This window comes from Ochlerotatus camptorhynchus, unplaced genomic scaffold (assembly GCF_037179485.1).
Source record: "Ochlerotatus camptorhynchus isolate MF236.1 unplaced genomic scaffold, CSIRO-AGI_Acam_v1.1 ptg000438l, whole genome shotgun sequence".
Lineage (NCBI taxonomy): Eukaryota > Metazoa > Arthropoda > Insecta > Diptera > Culicidae > Ochlerotatus > Ochlerotatus camptorhynchus.
The window spans coordinates 567,501-586,782 of record NW_027040924.1 but is presented as its reverse complement, the minus strand read 5'-3'; the positions used below and the strand labels follow the sequence as shown (position 1 = coordinate 586,782).

At 38.3% G+C, this 19,282-nt stretch overlaps 1 protein-coding gene across 4 annotated transcripts in view; it reads right to left on the bottom strand.

Annotated features, from left to right (window-relative positions):
* The window catches only part of LOC135711766 (pseudouridylate synthase RPUSD2-like), a 594,258-nt gene that overhangs the window by 17,435 nt on the left and 557,541 nt on the right, over positions 1-19,282 (bottom strand). For all 4 annotated transcript variants that reach the window (XR_010518505.1, XM_065234728.1, XM_065234730.1 and 1 more), the window contains exon 11: positions 6,057-6,212. Coding sequence is in view for 3 of the 4 variants with exons in the window: in XM_065234728.1 (XP_065090800.1) it covers positions 6,057-6,212 (156 nt within the window). In the remaining variant the exon portion in view is untranslated. The remainder of the gene's footprint in view (positions 1-6,056; positions 6,213-19,282) is intronic.

The window sequence follows — 19,282 nt, the reverse complement described above, 5'->3', positions numbered from 1 at the left end:
TATCGATTGTCTTTCCCCGGGAAGCTGCTGTACTAATCTTCCTGAAAATGCACCAAGGAAAAACTCTTCCTAATGGAAAAAAAAACAACGATTAAAATTCACTTATGTCAATCCATTAGCATAGGCAACCAACATCCATATCACTTAGTTCATCAGCTAGAAAGACTAAAAAAAAACGCATTCGCTGTGAATACAGATATCACAAATGAGCTAACGAGGATTAATGTGACATTATAATTAAAATTTTAAATTGCATGGACACACACACACACAAACCCACCAAGAGAGAGGCTTGGACGACGACGATGATACCTACATGCTGCTGCAGGACACCGACTTTGCTGCAATTGCCGGAATATCGCCATCCTTCCACCAACAACGCATCGGATCCGAATGGGAGGAGGTTTTTCGCTCTCATTTTGAATTCATCATGAAAACGAAGGATGTGGAAATGTGGAAAACGATTTAATTTTTTCCAGAAGAAGAAAAAAACCTCTCACCGCACCGGTGATGACGTTCGTTTCGTGATATGACGACAGCCGGTGGACAGTATAACTCACGTCATGTCCGTCATCGTCGTCGTCGTCGTTGGTGGTGGCCGGTTCGTTATCTATCCGTTTACAGTGAGTGACAGGCCCCTGAGTTGGTCCGATTGCATATATCGCTTGGTGTAGCTCATACAAAGAAGCCCGGAGAAGTGGGATGACGAACGATTTAAATTGTGTCCTTTAAATTGATGTTTTCATTACTCGGTTCAGTTGGTGCCAACTGCCAAGTTAGAGAAGCGCATTAATTGAAATGAGTCGGTTCTTTCAACCTGGAAAATGTATCGCAGCTCGCAGTAGAAGGTTGTGAACCGTGAACCGGGAAGGGAGCCGGTCGTCAAAAGTGCGACAAATGTATCTCGTTTAAGTGCCTGTCTGGCCCCTACGATGCGGATGAGATGTCGTTCTGCAAGATGAATTTATATTTTTCATAACTGCTGCTAGGACCGTTGTCAGAATGCGAGGAGCAGTACGATAATTTGTACTACAAATTTGTAAATAGTACACGTCGGTCTCTTAACTAGTGCGAACATATGTTGAAGGGATGTTTTTTTTTTCTTTGGCACACATTGTCGTCGTCCCAGGAGACAAGTACGGCTACTAGCGTGTTGTAGTTCATCAAAACGCTGCCGTACTGCACGCAAATAGCAAAGTGACATTATGAATACATGCGAGAGGTCTACTGGGAGGTTGATTTTTTTAAATGCGAGAGTTATAATGAGGTTGGCATTTCACATTTAGGTCACTTTTGTTTGGCAGGTAAGACTTAATGAGACCACGTTTCAATTAATTATACTTTCAACTAGTTTGTTACTGAAACAAAGTCCTTTGATAACATCCTACGAGTGCAGCATTAGAGTTAAGGACTGCAAAAGTACACTTAAGGAAATTCACCGCTCCGAAAAAATAAATACGTTATGACTTTTCTAAAAATATTGAAAAATGGTATCACATTTTTTCAAATTTTTCAAAGAAAATTCACGTGCAAAAACATTTTTTTATAAATCATTATGGCGTAAAGTTGGACTCAAAAAACCACAAAACATCGACCTTTCGGTTTTGCTAAGAGTCTATTTTTTTTCATGATGAGATAGAAAAAATATTTTTATATGTAAATTTTGACAAAAATCTAAGGAAGAAACTGATTTGCTTGGATTTTTTTATATTTTTCCCAACTGTTTGCAATACCATTTTTAATGTTCTTCTTCTTCGCATTTCAAGCTTATTGAAATATCGCATATTAGCTTATTGCATGCTCTCAACTTAGTGTTCTAGATGCACTTCCACAATTATTAATTGAGAGCTTTCGATGCCTGTACCATTTTTGCATTGGTATAATTGTGTGGCAAGTTCAATCATACTTCTATGCCCAGGGAAGTCGAGAAAGTTTTCCAACTCGAAAAATTCCTAGACCGGACCGGGAATTGAACCCAGCCACCTCCAGCATGTAGCATGCTTTGTAGCTGCGCCTTTACCGACTGAGCTAGGGGAGGCCATTTTTAATGTAGTCAGTGAATAATAACGTTGAAAATTCAGTAGAAACGGTAAAATCACAATTTTACTTTGAATTTCGTGCTACAATACAGAAACAAAAACACATAGGACGCTTTGACTAGTCAAGTTGTACATCGGACAGGTTACATTGGACGATTTTTCTCAATGACATAATCAATGAGTGTTACATTGGACGTTTTATCTACATGATACTAGATTCCCTTTCACAGATTTCAGAGTAGAGTACCTAATTTTAGAATGGCCCCGCCTTTAGAAAATGAACACCAATCATGTTAGGCAGTCCAAATGACCGAAGTGACAATCATGTACCCATCATTTCAAACGGTACATTGGACAATTTTTGCCCTATGAGTATCTTAAATGAATGAAAGTAAATTAGATTGTATCGCTTAACTCGATTTATTAACATTTGTTACTTAGAACCTTTTGAAAAGTGAAGCGAGATTTGATGTCAATCTCGTGGTTTTGACGAATCGTCTCTTTGACTCACTGTCCCACGTCAAGGAGAACTATTGCCGCGACGACTAACACGCTTTATACTCATTATTCTCGAAAACTTAAAAAGCACTCCGATAGAATCAACTTTTTTCTCCATTCGATAGACCGAAGTGCAGCGCCATTGAATTTCAATGCGTGAGGCTAAATTTCGTACCCGTATGCCGAATTTACCGTCAAGAAGGGATGTTACATTTTCAACAATATCTCAACTATTTGTTACTCTTCATCAAATCGTACGTACGTACCCAACTGAAAATTAATTGCCCATTCAGTGTGTTGTTTCAGGCACAAGCTAACATCACCATCTGTCGAACAATGCTGAGAGCTTAACGAGAAATTCGTTTATATTGCCGTGGTAAACCAAAGAGAAAGTCGATGAAGAGGATAGACCCTTTTCGAATGTTACGCGGGATTTATATTATTATTATTATTTATATCTGGCATCTATTAACAAATTGATATAAAATTGCTTTCGTCTTGTTCTAAAGCCCTGCCAATTTAGAATCGGTAAGCTTCTTTTTGTCCGGTACTGCGCTACTAGTGGTCGGTTCAGGAATATTTTGGTCATTATTTTGAAATCCTCTGCAAAAATTCTAAAAAAATATGTTTTCTCGAATTGCTCTCGCGATGAAAGAAAGCAGAAGAAAATTAATTCTGCACACAAGATATGAAAACCCGACATGGTCGAGTACTAGCAATGCTGAAACGTTTTAACGAACATTTGTCTGTTTCCCGGAAGGTGCAATCAAGGCGTCAAAGCGTTACAATGGACCGGAAACTGCGTCAGTACGTCATGAAGGCTTTCAAAGTGAATCCAGGACTTTCGGACGTGGATGTGGTCAACAAACTCAGTGCTGTGCGCAGTACAGTTCGGAATATACGCATTCAGGAAGGTTTTTTCAAGTATTGGGCTATTAAGCAGCCGATCCGGACCGTAAAGCAAAAAATTACGTCCAAAACGCGGGCCCAAAAGCTGTATGATCATGTGCAGACCAAATTCAATGGATGCATCCCTATGGACGATGAAACGTATGTCAAATTGGTCGCCAAACAGCTTCATGGACAGAAGTTTTATGTAGCCAGAGTTGCGGCGATGTTCCCAAGAAATATACATTTGCTTTTGCGGGCAAGTTTGCCGGATGATCTGGCAGGGAATCTACAGTTGTTGGCAGAAGACTCAGATTTTTATCACAACCAACAATATGAACGTACATCAACGAATGCCTGAAAAAACGTTTATTGCCGTTCCACCGGGGCCTCGTCAAGTTTTGGCCAGGTTTGGCGAGTTGCCGCTACAGTAAGAATGCGCAACAGTGGTACCGCAATAATGGAGTAGACGTCATTCAGAAAGGGATGAACCCTCCAAACTGCCCGGATTTTCACCCAATCGAAATGTACTGGGGTATCATCAAAGCTAAACTGAATAAGAGTGGGGAAATGGCGAAGGATGTTATTTAAATGGCCAGATACTGGAAAAAAGAGCATCCGGTGAGGTTGACTAGCAGCTTGTGCCGAAGGTAGGACTACGTCTATGATTTCTATATAGCGGTACACTTTGTGAAAACCGAAAAAGGAACATGTAACGAAATTATGGAAGATTTAGAACGTTAATAACTCAGCTGCCCCTGGACCAATTTCAATAATTTTATCACCAAGCGATCAGAAATATTTCTACGCATCGATAGCAATGCTTCCGACTGTAAACTATTGAAAAAGTAGTAAATGTCCAGCATTGTCCAAAAACGTTGAAATAACTAACAAATTCACCAATTACGTACATGCATATGCTGCTTCCCCAACACTGTCATCAGAAAGTCGTTAGTAGACGAAACAAGTCGAAGTGGCATTCGTCTCCGATCTTCGAACGTGTGCGAATAGGTAGAATGCAATTGCGTAACATTTTGCACACTCATCGCCATATTCAGAACCACACGCCTCCAACGACCATATACAATGCTCTCCAGAGTAGTTGTCTTGTAACCAAACATGGAAGCAGGGGTGTAAGTGCATTTTGATCGATTCTCTTCATCGACTTTCTGTTTCGTTAATAACTCGACGGCAAACACATTCATTGATACGTGTGTTGTTCTTGATGATAGAAGAGCATAGCAGAAATAGTGCGAAATAGGTTAGTGAAGCCATGATCATCAAAAGAGGAAATCGATGAAGATAATTGAATTGCACTCCTCTGCTTCTAAGCCCCTTAATTCAGTCGTCGTCATCGCAATGAAAATTAGCATCGCAACGCTTTTGGTTCATGGGTTACACTTGCTGGTTGCAATTCTGCTGTTCGACATTTTCGAAGGACCACCAAAAAACATGAAATTACACTAATTCCTAAAAGTCCAATTATTCGATTAACGATTAATCGTAAAGATTTGTCCAGCTATACGATTAAATTTTTATTGATTTTTCCCGTAATCGACATCCCTTCTTATTTCTACTCGTTTGATTTAGCGCAGTAGCGAAAATAAATGAAAGTACTAATTTATCTGAACAGGCGTAGAGAAAAACCATGACTTGAAACAGGATCATAAATTCGCGAAAAAAGAGTTGAGCGTCTTTCTGCTAAAGGCTAAGATTTACCAACTTGTTGAGAGTTGGAGGCGAACCAGCCCCAGGCTGAAAGCCTCCCTAATAAAGATAAATCAATCAATCAATCAACTTGTTGAGAGAAGGATTTTAACGAGAAAAACTTAAAAGGGGAGGAGCTTTAGCTGGGTGGACACTGATATTCTGCTGCCTTCCAACCTGTTGCAGACACCAGTTCAACCCCTGTCCAGCAGCAGACGGGCCGAGACTCTTGCGAGTGCTCAATCATTGAACCGAAGAATATGGGATCATCCGGTCCGATTTGATGATCCCGCTGCCTACACGTCATCATCATCTTCCAAAGGCTTTAAGCCTGTACTACCATCGGCCCTTTTCAGGGCCACCAAGATTTTCCAAAAGAGTTAAATTTTTGAACACGTCCCAACTAAAATTCTTATCAAAAGGCTCTTGTCAGGGCAATCAAAGTCATACTAAAGAGTATAAACAGAGAGAACCTCGCTCAAATTCCTATTCCTACATGAAACACAAGCTCCTACTGCAGCTTACAAATAACATTTATTATATAAGACCACGTAGTCCTACGTCACAACCCCAAGGCTGTCCCTTGTAGTTTTATTTAAATAATTTTATTAAGGAAACTTTCAGTCCTTTGCTGGTTCGTCTCTCAGTCTCAATGCTGTTCTGCATGATTGCGTAGAAACAAATTGTGAAAAACTTTAATTTGATCTTGATTTAGGCCGTATAGCCAATTCGGGGAGCACACTAGTGCCATAACTAGCACATTTTCCGTACTTATTTTAATAATTATTGACGTTTCTGACGAACTTTAATGGAACCAATTGAAATCAATTTGTGAACCCTCTGGCTGCGAACTGAATTCCACCTGTCTCGTTTAAACATGAAGTGAAGTTTATAGAACAGTTATAAATTAGCAAATCGACTCACCTTGTACTTCCAGGCGTGCAAGTACATGACCAAATCCTGCGGCTTCGGGTCCCGGTAGCGCACCTTGCACTCGTAGCAGTGCTTGTCCGTTGTCATCTTGTCCGGATTGAATGCCAAATCGGGCGATTCGTGTCCAGTTTGCGTGGCAACGGTGACCTGAAAACACAAAAGTAGACACAATATGAAAATCTGCATATCGAAAAATACTATTGATTTCAAGAATTGGATGACAAACGGACGGCGAAATCCTACGGTTTTTTGCAGTACGAGCAAATAAATATAAACAAATCCCACTTTCCCTGGGAAAGTTTGAATCACAGACAAGCAAACGAAACTCTTCAAATAAATGTTCCTTACAAATATCGTCACGGAAATCCCTAACGACATCTCGTAAGCTGTTCGCCGAAAAAAAAACTACAAGGGACAGCCCTATGGGGTTGTACGCAATGGTGACGTAGGACTACGTGGTCTTATTTAATAAATCTTATTTATTAACTGCAGCAGGAGCTTGTGTTTTGTGTAGGAATAGGAATTTGAGCGGGGTTCTCTCTGTTTACACTCTTTAGAATGACTCGCTTGACATAGATGGCCCACAGTGACTCACGAAGAGCTACTGATTCCGAATAGCTGTGCGGCTTCTTCCCCCTTCTATGGATGGTCATGTGGGCTGCAGCTCGCTGCTTGCAGGTAGCCTTTCGTTGTGTACTGGAGAACACCACCACTCACCACGCGGTTATTGAATAAACACCGTTTGGTGGGACCGAATGGAATTCAACTTTGAAATCTGTGTTAGGCAAATTGCTTTTCGCAGACAATCAGTGTTAATTTTAACTATCAAAGCAACAGTTGCACATTCGTGCAATTTTCAATAGTGACATTTAAAAAAATGATAAAGTCTTAAATTTTGCAGTTGTGTAGAATTATATCTGATCGATTGGTGATAAAATTATTTAAATTGGTCCAGGCGCAGCTGAGTTATTAACTTTCAAAATCTTTCATTTTTTGTTACATATTCCATTTTCGGTTTTCACAAATTGTACTCCCATAAAGAAATCACAGACGCAGTCCTACGTCAAAAACTTGCTTGCCAAGTCGCAAAGAATGTTGCATACAAGTTCGATAGAATGTATAGAAACGTCAAAGTGATCCGATGCCAGCGCTGTGGTGAGAGATTCGCAAAACTAATCATATTTAAATTGAACCACGATCGAGAAAAAAGAGTTACGTCTGTTTGCATGTGGTTTAAGTGTGCAGAACAACAACAAAAAAGTATGCAACTCCGCATGACATTAATCATGGCCGGGACTGTGCCTGGCCTGGAACAAGGTACCTATCACAAAATCGAAAAAAACGCCTAAACTAAAACTCATCCCGCACGCGGTGAGTGCGGTTGCCATAAGCGCACTGAGAAAATCGAGACAGAAGCGATTTAGTCACATCACAATTTTCCATTCACATCAAATTTTAAAGTTATGGCATTCACCATAAACTGCCGGTATGCTTCCTATTCGCATGTGAAAAGTTTCCTTTTTTTGTGACGCTACGTGATATAATCTATGCATTGCATGTGTGTACGTCAGTACGTTTAAGCATAAACTGTTTGGACTCCACCAGAAAACCTCACCCGGTGCGATGGTAGTTGTAGGTAAATTGAGTGGCGAGGAGCCGGAGAAAAAGTTAGCTCGAAATAAAAAGCTGATAGTGAATGTGTGCAGATTGAGATAATGTGTCACGAAGCTACCCCTCCATGGGGAATTTGGCTCGTTTGGGGAAATATAACGTACCAGTTTCAACTATCGCTTTATCATTTCTGGCAATGCTTGGAAAGTTAGAGTTGCTTGAAAAAAAAAACAACTGACTTGCGTCAGAGAGAAATGGGAAAAGTTTTCCAACAAGGCAACAAGTTGAAACAGTTTGAAATTTGAAATGGAAACATTCTAACAAAATGTACAAAAATCACTCTCTAATGCAGCCGGCCTCCCGATTGTTGTTTTATTATTCCGCCACTCACGCTAACGCAAACAGAATACATTGAGCACCACTCAGCCCGACATCGCCAACCCGGAAATGAACCCTGTCAGGGCAATATTGGCAAATCATTCAAGGGCTCTCCACATCTCATAATTTTGTTAGCATTTTGGCGCGTTTTCGACGTTGAAACCATTCCACCACAAGGCTTGAATAATCCAAATGTGTTCGGTGGGTTGACTAGAGCTAGAAGCAGTGTGGCAGCAGCAGAGGGCCACGTTATGTTTTAGCATGGCACTTGATCCGAAAAACAACCAGTAAACCAGATGACTAGCATATGGCATTCCGAGTAGCACGATGAGTGGCACTTCCTAGTAACCCTTCTCCAGTGTAGAGCAACGACACTAGCACACTACATCAGCGCGAAATGGAGTCGTGGAGGCAGTAGACTATTTTTGGGTATATTCGCCACCACTACTAGACCCCAACAAGCAACACGCGGAGCATGGATGGAACTGACCGCCGGGCGAATGAACTAATTTGTACGATTTTGAAACCACTTATTAGAAGCTGCCATCCATGGCCAACATTCCTCTTGACCAACGAGAGCGGGGTGGTGGTGGACGGGGTTGCTAACGATTCGGGGGGAAAATCGGAAAACCGGAACGGCGGGAAATGTTTGCAGATGAAGCAATTAACTTTTGATAAATTTATGCAAATGGAAGTAACCGGTCGTGGGCTTTAATGAGCTGGTGGCGCAAAACGGTGAGGGTTGTAGAATTTAATTCGATTGGAAGTTGAAGGGCTGTTGAATTGCTACCCGATTCATTGGTTTAAAGTAGCTGGAAGAGGACAGTTTTCGAGCAATCAGTGACATATTATCCATTTATTTTCTGGAATTGGTACTGATTTATCAGTAACAATCGACTTGTTAAAGTCGTCAGTAAAGTTTCATAAGAGCATAAGTCGCAAAAATATCAAAAACTTTTTATTTTCGAAACTTAATCGAGAACGCACATTTGAACATTTTAGATGTAAAAACAAAACTATAGGCTTAGTGGCCAACGGCTTAAGAAACCCTAGCCAATTAGGAGACCAGCATGATGCATCACATCCTAGAGCATATTTGGATAGGTTCTCGATTAATTTTCTTGCGAAAACCCCTTGCTTTGAATAGGGTATATTTTATTTAATAATAGCTATTCAATACTCAAAATGGACACCAAAATTTGATTTGGAAATAACACAGCGTTTGAGAAAACTTTAAAATACAAACCATATAGTTCACACAATATTTCAAGATTCATCATGAACATAAGAATTGTCCATGACAATATTGCAAACTTCAAATGGGCCATTTCAGCTAAGTGTATACAAAGTTGTGGTCAATGTCACCAATTTCTACCAAACTTTGCCAAAACGCTTATTTTGATATTCTATGGCAACGCCTTTTTGGATTTTGCTCTAATGTAAAATAAACATAATAAAAATAAATAAAGTTTACATTTCTCACTTTTCGGCAGGTTAATCATCAAATCGTCTTAGTGTACACGCACTTTTACATAGGGTAAATGATGGTTTCGGCAATGCCTTATTCTATTATCGTTAGGGGGTAAACAACATCCTTGAGAGCTCTATTTTGGTTTCAGAGCATCTATTGGCCAAATATGAGTGCTCTAGGACTTTGTTTACCCTTCTGACGATAATAGGTTAAGGTATTGCCGAAGCCGACATTTCCCCTATGGGTCATTTCAGCTCAAGTGGGTACAGAATTTAAAAAAAGTTGTGGTCGATATCACCGATTTGAGCCAAACTTGGCCAAAACGCTTATTTTGGCATTCTGAACTAACGTTTTTTTTTTTTTTACTCTAAAGATTTAAAAAAATTTCATCTTTCAGAAGCTGCAAATAAGCTATTCGTGATCTTAGAACGTCAATTTGAAGGTTTTATAATGTTTATTCTTATTGGTGTACCCATATTTTGTTATAGTAACTACAGTAAACAGACTGATTACCGGCAGGTATCAACATTGTAAAAAATGGCCTATTTTCACCATGAGTGGGATTTTTTAATTCTTAACACTTTGGAAACTCTTCTTCCAGATGTGTTTCGCAGGGCAAATGATTTGGACAAATAGTTTTTGAGATATGACCAGATAAGTGAGTGGTAGTTTTGAGCTTTTCTGGTGGAAAATCAATGTTATTTAGTATTTTTTTTTTATTCTTAGAAGAAGAACATGACAGTTACGTTATGGAAAGTGTGTTTTCAAGAAATCAGAAATAAAGGTTAAACGTTTATTTTTCTTTATAACTATAATAAAAACAGCATTCTTGTTCGTGAGACTGTATCTAAGAAAATAAATGAATTACTCAAATAAGAGTATTATTCAAGTCATCCACAACTGAAATTTTATATACCTGCTAATCTATCTGATTTCATCGTACTTCTAAAGAACAACGTTTTGGCTGTATCCTATAGGAACGTATTTTTCACTTTTAGGACCACGATTAAATTATGGACACAATAAATGAGCTAGTTATGATTTCATATAATGAGAATCCTGCCCAGAACATGTGAAAAATAACATAAAAATGTTATTGTTCCATCGGCGTGAAGGAATTGAAGAAAAAAAAAAAAAAAAATTATATTGCATTGAAAAGCTCAAAACTACCACTCACTTATCTGGTCATATCTCAAAAAATATTTGTCTGAATCATTTACCCTTGAAAACACATCAAGTAGAAGAGTTTTTCGAAGTGTTGTGAAAATTTGAGCCCAAAATATTAAGAAATAAAAAATCCCACCCATGGTAAAAATAGGCAATTTTTTGACAATTTGGATGCTTGCCGGTAATCAGCCTGTTTACTGTAGTTACTATAACAAAAACAAACTTTGGGTGCACCTATAAGAATTTACATTAAAAAACCTTCAAATTGACGTTCTAAGATCACTAATAGCTTATTTGGTTGTGGAGTAATCTTTTCTGAAAGTTGATTTTTTTTTATCTCAAAAATCCAGGGTTGTAGTCAAGAGGGATCTAGACTCTTCAGAGTAAAATAAAAAAAAGGCGTTTGTTAAAAATGCCAAAATAAGCGTTTTGGCCAAGTTTGGCTCAAATCGGTGACATCGACTACAGGTGGTGTACCCACTTGAGCTGGAATGACTGGTATTTAGAATCTTCTCGGAACAAACTATACATCTAAAATCAATGGCTATTCAAAAACCGCACGAAAACGGCAAAAAGAAACACTGTGCATTGGCGTCATCCGGACATGTTCCGGGTATCCCAATATTGTCTCAAAAATCATCATGCGGTACATCCAGTCCGCATCGTGCTCTCTTGCCGTGCGGATCTATTTGCTTTTTGCTTAAGGAAGTGTTACTACTACCTAAAGCTACAACAAATTTAAACAGCACTTTTCAGTGCTCAACCTGTAAAAATTTTCTACCTTGTTCAACTCCTCTTATTCCTCTTCGATCCTTGTTTGGACCCTACCCGAGGTAATCCTTCTTGGATATCGATTTGGAAAATTCCTCTTCGATTCTTCGGATTCTTATAGTAATCTGCTTGGAAGTCGATTTGGATAAAAAATTTACTGCCGCCATGGCGCCTAAACGCAAAAGAAAGGGGCAAACTCTTGACCCCCCTTCTGAAGAAATTAATTTGAGTAATCAATTTGATTTGCTCACGGATGATGAGAATGACCCATCATCCAAGAAAAATTCTAGTAAACTTTCCCGGCTTAATGCCAAGAAGGAAAAGATTCCCCCTATTGTGATAACCACTACCGATTTCCATGCTCTTCGCATGGAACTTTTGAATTTCGTGAAAGTTAAGTTTTCACTACAAATTGGACGTCGGGGTGAATGCCGTGTATTGGCTGAAACCTTGGACGGATTTAAATGTCTTCTCAAGTATCTTACTGAGAAGAAGCACAAATTTTTTACTTACGACACCAAAACTGAACGTGTGTTCAAGGTTGTCATGAAAGGACTGCCCAGTGGTGAATCCCTGGATCAGATCAAAGATGAACTGGCAAAATTACTTGGAGTTGTGCCACTCCAAGTAATCAAAATGAAAATGAAATCCCGTCCTGGCGATTCGCGCAACGGGATTTCTAATGATTTTTATTTAGTTCACTTCAAGTCTAGTGAACTAAACAACCTTAAGGCCTTAGAAAAAGCTAGCCTTATGCTCCATGTCCGAGTGAAGTGGGAACACTTCAGGAAGACTGGAGGAAATTTTCAAAACCTCACTCAGTGCCCTAAGTGCCAGGGATGGGGTCACGGAACTAAAAATTGCTACATGCCAGCTAAATGCATGAATTGTGGTGATTCCTCTCACGCAAAGGACGACTGTCCTGTGAAGGAAGATCCTAAGAAATTTAAATGTTCAAATTGTGGTGAAAACCACAAATCCAATTTTTGGGAATGTAAGACTCGCAAAGCGATCCTACAATCTCGTTCTAACCGACAGGTAGGAAACGCTCCACGTTTCCGACCAGGTATAAATTCCTCTGCTGTTAACAACGGTCAGCGAGGAACAAATTCTACATTCGTACCCGTAGGTACAAATATCACCCCTGCTTCAAATGTTTCATCTATACCTACTCTCCTCGCTGCTAACAATGTTCAGCGAGTTAATGGAGCTACCTATGCTGCTATTGCAGCGGGTAGAAATCAAAATACTAACCAACGTTCTAACGGAAATTTTGACAATTTTGACTTAGGAAGCATTACTGCTCCTAAAATGGAATTTTTACAGAATTCATTAATTGACATGATTTCTGATATGCTTAAATCTAACTCCATGTTTGATGCTATTCAAACTGGAGTAAAATTTGCTAATAATATTGTCATGACTTTAAAATTCAGTAATGGATTTTAAAGCATTAAACATTTTAAATTGGAATGCTCGATCTCTTAAAGATAATGAAGACGAGCTATTTAATTTTTTGAGAGTTCATAACGTGCATATTGCCGTTATAACTGAAACGTTCCTTAAACCTGACCATAAGGTTAAGAAGGACGCAAATTACTTGATTTATAGAAATGATCGTCTTGATGGACCCTGTGGTGGCGTTGCCATCATTATTCATAGACGAATCAAGCATAAAATTCTTTCTTCATTTGAAACCAAAGTTTTTGAAACTTTGGGAGTTTCTGTTGAAACAAAATTTGGACAACTTACGTTTATAGCTGCCTATTTGCCATTCCAATGCGTAGGCCAGCAAAAGAATTTTCTCAAGGGTGACCTCCAGAAACTTACCCGTCATAGGTCTAAATTCTTAATTATTGGTGATTTTAATGCAAAACACCGCTCATGGAATAATGCTCAAAGCAATTCCAATGGTAATATTCTGTTTGATGATTGTTCTGCAGGTTATTACACTATTCAATATCCAAACAGCCCAACATGCTTTTCTTCTGCAAGAAATCCCTCAACTATTGATTTGGTCTTAACTGATTCATGTCATCTTTGTAGCCAATTGGTTACCCATGCTGACTTCGGTTCTGATCACCTTCCAGTAACTTTTGAAATATCCCAAGAAATAATTTCTAATCCCAACAGCTTTACTTTCAATTACCATAGGGCTGATTGGGAGCAATATCGAACATTTATGGAATATAACTTCGATCCAAACATTCCTTTGCAAACCAAAGATGAAATTAATTATGCTCTTGAATCTCTGACTACTTCTATAGTTGAAGCAAGAGCTGCCTCAGTACCAAAATGCGAGGTTAAATTCGATTCAATTATAATAGACGATGATCTTCAGCTCTTGATCCGTCTTAAAAATGTCCGTAGGAGACAATATCAAAGAACACGCGATCCTGCCATGAAAGTTATCTGGCGGGATTTGCAAAAACAAATTAAAAAGCGATTCTCTGCCCTGAGGAACAAAACTTTTGAAAATAATGTTTCTAAATTAGACCCGAGTTCCAAACCCTTTTGGAAACTCACAAAAATTTTGAAAAAACCTCAAAAGCCAATTCCAGCGCTTAAAGAAGGTGGTAAAATTTTGATCACAAATTTGGAAAAAGCTCAGAAACTTGCTAAGCAATTCGAGAGTTCCCATAATTTCAGTTTGGGTCTTACTAGTCCTATTGAGAATCAGGTTGCTCGGGATTTTCGGAATATTTTCTCTCGGGAAAATATTTTTGATGATTCCTGGGGGACTGATTTGGACGAAGTAAGGTCTATAACTAAAAAGTTTCAAAATATGAAAGCTCCAAGTGATGATGGAATTTTCTATATCCTCATCAAAAAACTCCCAGAGAGTACCTTGTCTTTCCTGGTAAAATTATTTAACAGATGTTTCCATTTGGCATACTTTCCTGATAAATGGAAAAATGCAAAAGTTGTTCCTATTTTGAAGCCGGATAAAAATCCAGCTGAAGCTTCTAGCTACCGTCCAATAAGTTTGCTTTCTTCAATAAGTAAACTTTTTGAAAAAATAATTTTGAATAGAATGATGCTTCACATCAATACGAACTCAATTTTTGCAGATGAGCAGTTTGGATTTCGCCATGGGCATTCAACTACTCATCAACTCTTGAGAGTTACCAATTTAATTCGTTCAAACAAATCTGAAGGCCACTCAACTGGAGTTGCTCTTCTAGACATAGAAAAAGCATTCGACAGTGTTTGGCATGAAGGTTTGATTGCTAAATTGAAAAAGTTTAATTTTCCACTTTACATTATGAAATTAGTTCAAAATTATTTAACTGACAGAACTCTGCAGGTAAATTATCAAAATTCCAAATCTAATCGACTACCTGTTAGAGCAGGAGTTCCTCAGGGTAGCATTCTTGGGCCTATGTTGTATAACATTTTCACTTCGGACCTCCCTGATTTGCCTCAGGGTTGCCACAAATCTTTGTTCGCTGATGACACAGGCATTTCCGCTAAAGGAAGAAGTCTTCGTGTTATTTGTAGCAGACTTCAGAAAAGTTTAGATATTTTCTCTTCTTATTTACAAAAATGGAAGATTTCTCCCAACGCTTCCAAAACTCAACTTATAATATTTCCACATAAGCCCAGGGCTTCCTTTTTGAAACCTAGTAGTAGTCACATAGTCACTATGAACGGAGTTCCAATTTCCTGGTCAAACCAAGTGAAATATCTTGGATTAATACTTGACCATAAATTAACTTTTAAAGATCACATTGAGGGCATTCAAGCCAAATGTAACAAATATATAAAATGTTTGTATCCTCTTATAAACAGGAAATCCAAACTTTGCCTGACGAATAAACTTCTAATATTTAAACAAGTTTTTAGACCGGCCATGCTTTACGCTGTGCCAATATGGTCTAGTTGTTGCACTACCAGGAAAAAAGCACTTCAAAGGATTCAGAACAAAATTCTGAAGATGATTTTGAAGTTGCCTCCCTGGTACAGTACTACCGAAGTACATAGAATTTCGAATGTTGAGACTTTAGCACAAATGTCCAACAAAATAATTAATAATTTCCGGCAAAAATCGTTACAATCCTCAATTGCAACGATTATTTCCCTTTATACTTAGATAAGATTTAGTTTTAGTTATTTAGTTTTAAGCTATCAATTGTTATACTGACATGCAGGTTTAAAAAACCTGTTTAAAATACTGAATTGCCAAGACAGGAACAATGTAAAAACACTTAGATATATATCATAACAATTAAGGCTGGTAAGTTACTGTAGTAACTGGAGCACCTAGGTTAAAAATGAAATGTAATTTATTTTGAATTTGAAACAAATAAAGAGTTAAAAAAAAAAAAAAAAAAAAAAAAAAAAAAAAAAAATCATGCGGTACATCAAATCACATTAGAACTCATAAACATTGTCATTGGTGTTTATATTGAGTGTAGTTGTAGTTGTTCCGGATACCACCCGAGAGCAAAACACAATTTATGTTTTTATCAGTATTTAAATTAGTAACAATTGTCCATCTCACCATAAGTGTATGAATTTAACAATCAGAAATGTATATCAGTTAACCTTTCGTCGTTGCAAAAAAAAAAAAACTTCCGAACCCAAATTTAAATTGTCATATCTCAGCGAAGGTTCAACGGATTTCTGAAATTTAAAATATTTTGTAAAGTAAGTATAATTTGCTTTTAGTTTAAATTATCAAAGATTTTTTTTAGGAGGCGCCATTATTGTTACTCGCATCGTAAGACTCAAAAGCGTTCACCGTCTCTGAACGCGTTTGGAATAACGAAAGCAAAGCATACATTCCTGAACGAACCGAATTATGCCATTAACGTGAGTCTTCGTGAGTGACCTGTGTGCGAAGAGTATTCGTGCTGCCTTCCATTCACTCTCGTTCCATTCTCATCGTTCTTTACGAACTGGTGTGATCGGATAAGAGTGCAGGCCTCAATGAACGTTCACAATGAGTTAGTTTAATACTCGCGACAAGTCCTACGAGTTGCCGATATGAGAAAGACGAAATATGGAAATTTTAAAAGGAAGATAAGTGACGCGGACACCACTAGGGGTGCTGTGCTCCTGGGTACGAGCACAACCTTCCCATAAGGTATCCAGAATTGGAAGGTGCCAATTTGCTTTTGGAACACCTGTGGAAGGCATGCGGTCGGAAAATCTCCCGGAATACTCTGCCTCCGTTAATCCACAGAGGCGCTGAAATAAGGCGGCAAATTGGGCCTGCAAAATTTTGACAGAAGGTAATTAGCCTAAAAGTTGATGAAGTTTTTAAGTAATTACCGAAAAACTAATGGGCAGTCAAAAAAACCACTCTGAAACATTCACCATTGAAAAGTAAGAAGTTTTCTTCCATGACAAAAATCATTTGACAAATTTTCATTACCCTGACTAGCGATTTTCCTTATTTCTCTAGCTATTCTCCTATACTGTGATAATGTTCGTGTATATAGTTAAACTGATTTACCGATAAGTCTGATGCGCCTAGAGACTGACAAACTCTGGTCATTACTGTAACAGGTATATGTGACTTCGCAGATCAAAACTCCTGTTCGATACCCACAGTTCAGCATAAATCGCCGTAGTAAGTTCGTAGCTTCTACACTTCCGACCACATGCGATTATCTTAATTAAACGCATCAAAATGTGTTTCACATATATACTGCCTTTAGATTGCTTAAAATTGAATAGATCTTCATTTTATATTCAGTGGCGTTACCGACTGTTTAGTGTCTCACGATTACCAATTTAGGAATTGTGCCAAACGCGTTATAGATGTTGGTCAACGGCACCCAATAATTTGAATCCGGAACTTTAGCAGCAAAGGCTAATGACGTATTTTTCCTAACTCAAAGTTATGTTCTAGCACATACACCTGATCTTTACCCACAGTAATGCGATTGCAGAATGAGAAAAATTATTCACTCCAGCGCAGCATCAAGCGTCCAACTCAGTACATTGCATCGCCATGAACGCTCGTGGTGAGTGGAATCTTGTATTCTCTTTGAAGATTACCCAGAAACGAATAGCAATCGAATTGAATGGACCCCGCTATACTCGTCCAGTAACGAACAAGCGGATGAGTGACGATTGTTGTGTTTCCTAAAGCCATAACTCAGCGAACGACGAGAGAATGTAAAAGAAGCGCAAAACCGAATTAGTTAACATCATTAGTGAGAGATATATTCTCGTGCACGAGAAGAGAGCTGCTCTACCGCAGAACTACTTCAGCAACAGCGAGAGGAATATATAACGAATTTTGCTCCGCAGTGAGGATCAGCAACCTTGGGAGGCGGATCTCTCATAGGGAGGGTTTTACTGTAAAAATATACCCATGGCATATTTTGATGATAGAGATGTTTATATCACGACATCACAACCATACAGGATTTTGTTTCCTTCCGCAAAGTTATTCAGGAATACAAGGTCTTCCAAACAACGGATAGTGTATGACAGAATTGACTCACTAGATTTCGCTAAAACGAGAATGATCAAGTTGCGTCATCTGATGTACACATTAAATAAAGCTAACTACAGATTCTGTTATATGGATGGTTCTCGTCTTCAGCAAAGTTGTTTAGATGGACAAAATCTATCCTAAAGTAAAGAGTTTAGTTCAGAAATCACTCACCAGGCGACGCTGATGTGACATTAATTTTTTTTTGTTTGCCATAACTTAACATATGGACTAAATCGAAAATTTCCGTCTTCGGCAAACTTGTTAAAATGGACATCTTAGGATAGGTCTTCTATCCTAAGGTAAAGAGTTTGGTTCATATTTCACACACCAGGTAGTGATTTTAATTTTGATTTTTTTTCCCTAACCTTATATCTTGACTAGATAGAACGTTCCCGTCTTGGGCAAAGTTCTTCAGATGGAAGAATTCAGTGAAGAATTCAGCTCAGAATTAACCCACAAGACAGTGCTAGTGTGACATTAATTTTGAATTGTTTGTCCTAACTTTACATGTGGATTAGATAGAAGGTTTCCGGCTTGATAAGGTTGTTCAGATAAACAATACTTATCCTAAGGTAAAGAGTGTAGTTCAGAATTCACTCACAAGGTAGCGCTAGGTGGCATTCATTTTGAATTGTTTGTCCTAACTTATCATATGGACTAGATGGAAGGTTTCCATCTTCGGTAAAGTTGTTAGGATAGACAAAACCAATTCTAGACTATTAATGAACAAAAGTGACTGACAGGGGAAATGGATGTAATGTCGGCCTAAATGCCCCTAATTTGGGCCCATACATAAATTCAGCAATCGACGTAATTTTCAATAGCGACCAAGAATATCCATTAGTACCGTCTCAATGACGCGTTTATCTAGATAAAATTGATAAATAGCAGATTTTTAGCGATGGGCCCAATCTTAGATGAACCAAAGCTTAAATTGAATTATTTCTTTCTAAATGAGGATGACAGGAATCTTCTGTTTAGGAGCAACTAATGGATTAATATTTTCTGACCAAAATAGCTGACGAGAGCAATAGTCTAATTAGTTAAAATGACAAATAAAATCAAAAATATATATACAGTTAAGCCCCATCGATCTCTGGGGTGTAAATTCTAAACTATGATGATTACCTTATATTGCATCATATCATCAGGCCATTTTCTACAGAGATGGTGCTGTTCCGCTGGTTGAAAGTAATTAAAATCCCCATACAGAAATTGAGATAAGTGGGAATAATTTGCTTTCGATGCATATTCCGGTCAAAAAAGTAAAGCTTTATATGTGATTTCCCTTTCACAGACTACAAAATATAGTACCTAGCTAGTATTTTTGCCGTAAAATATGTAGAAAAGGAGGGACTCCGGATA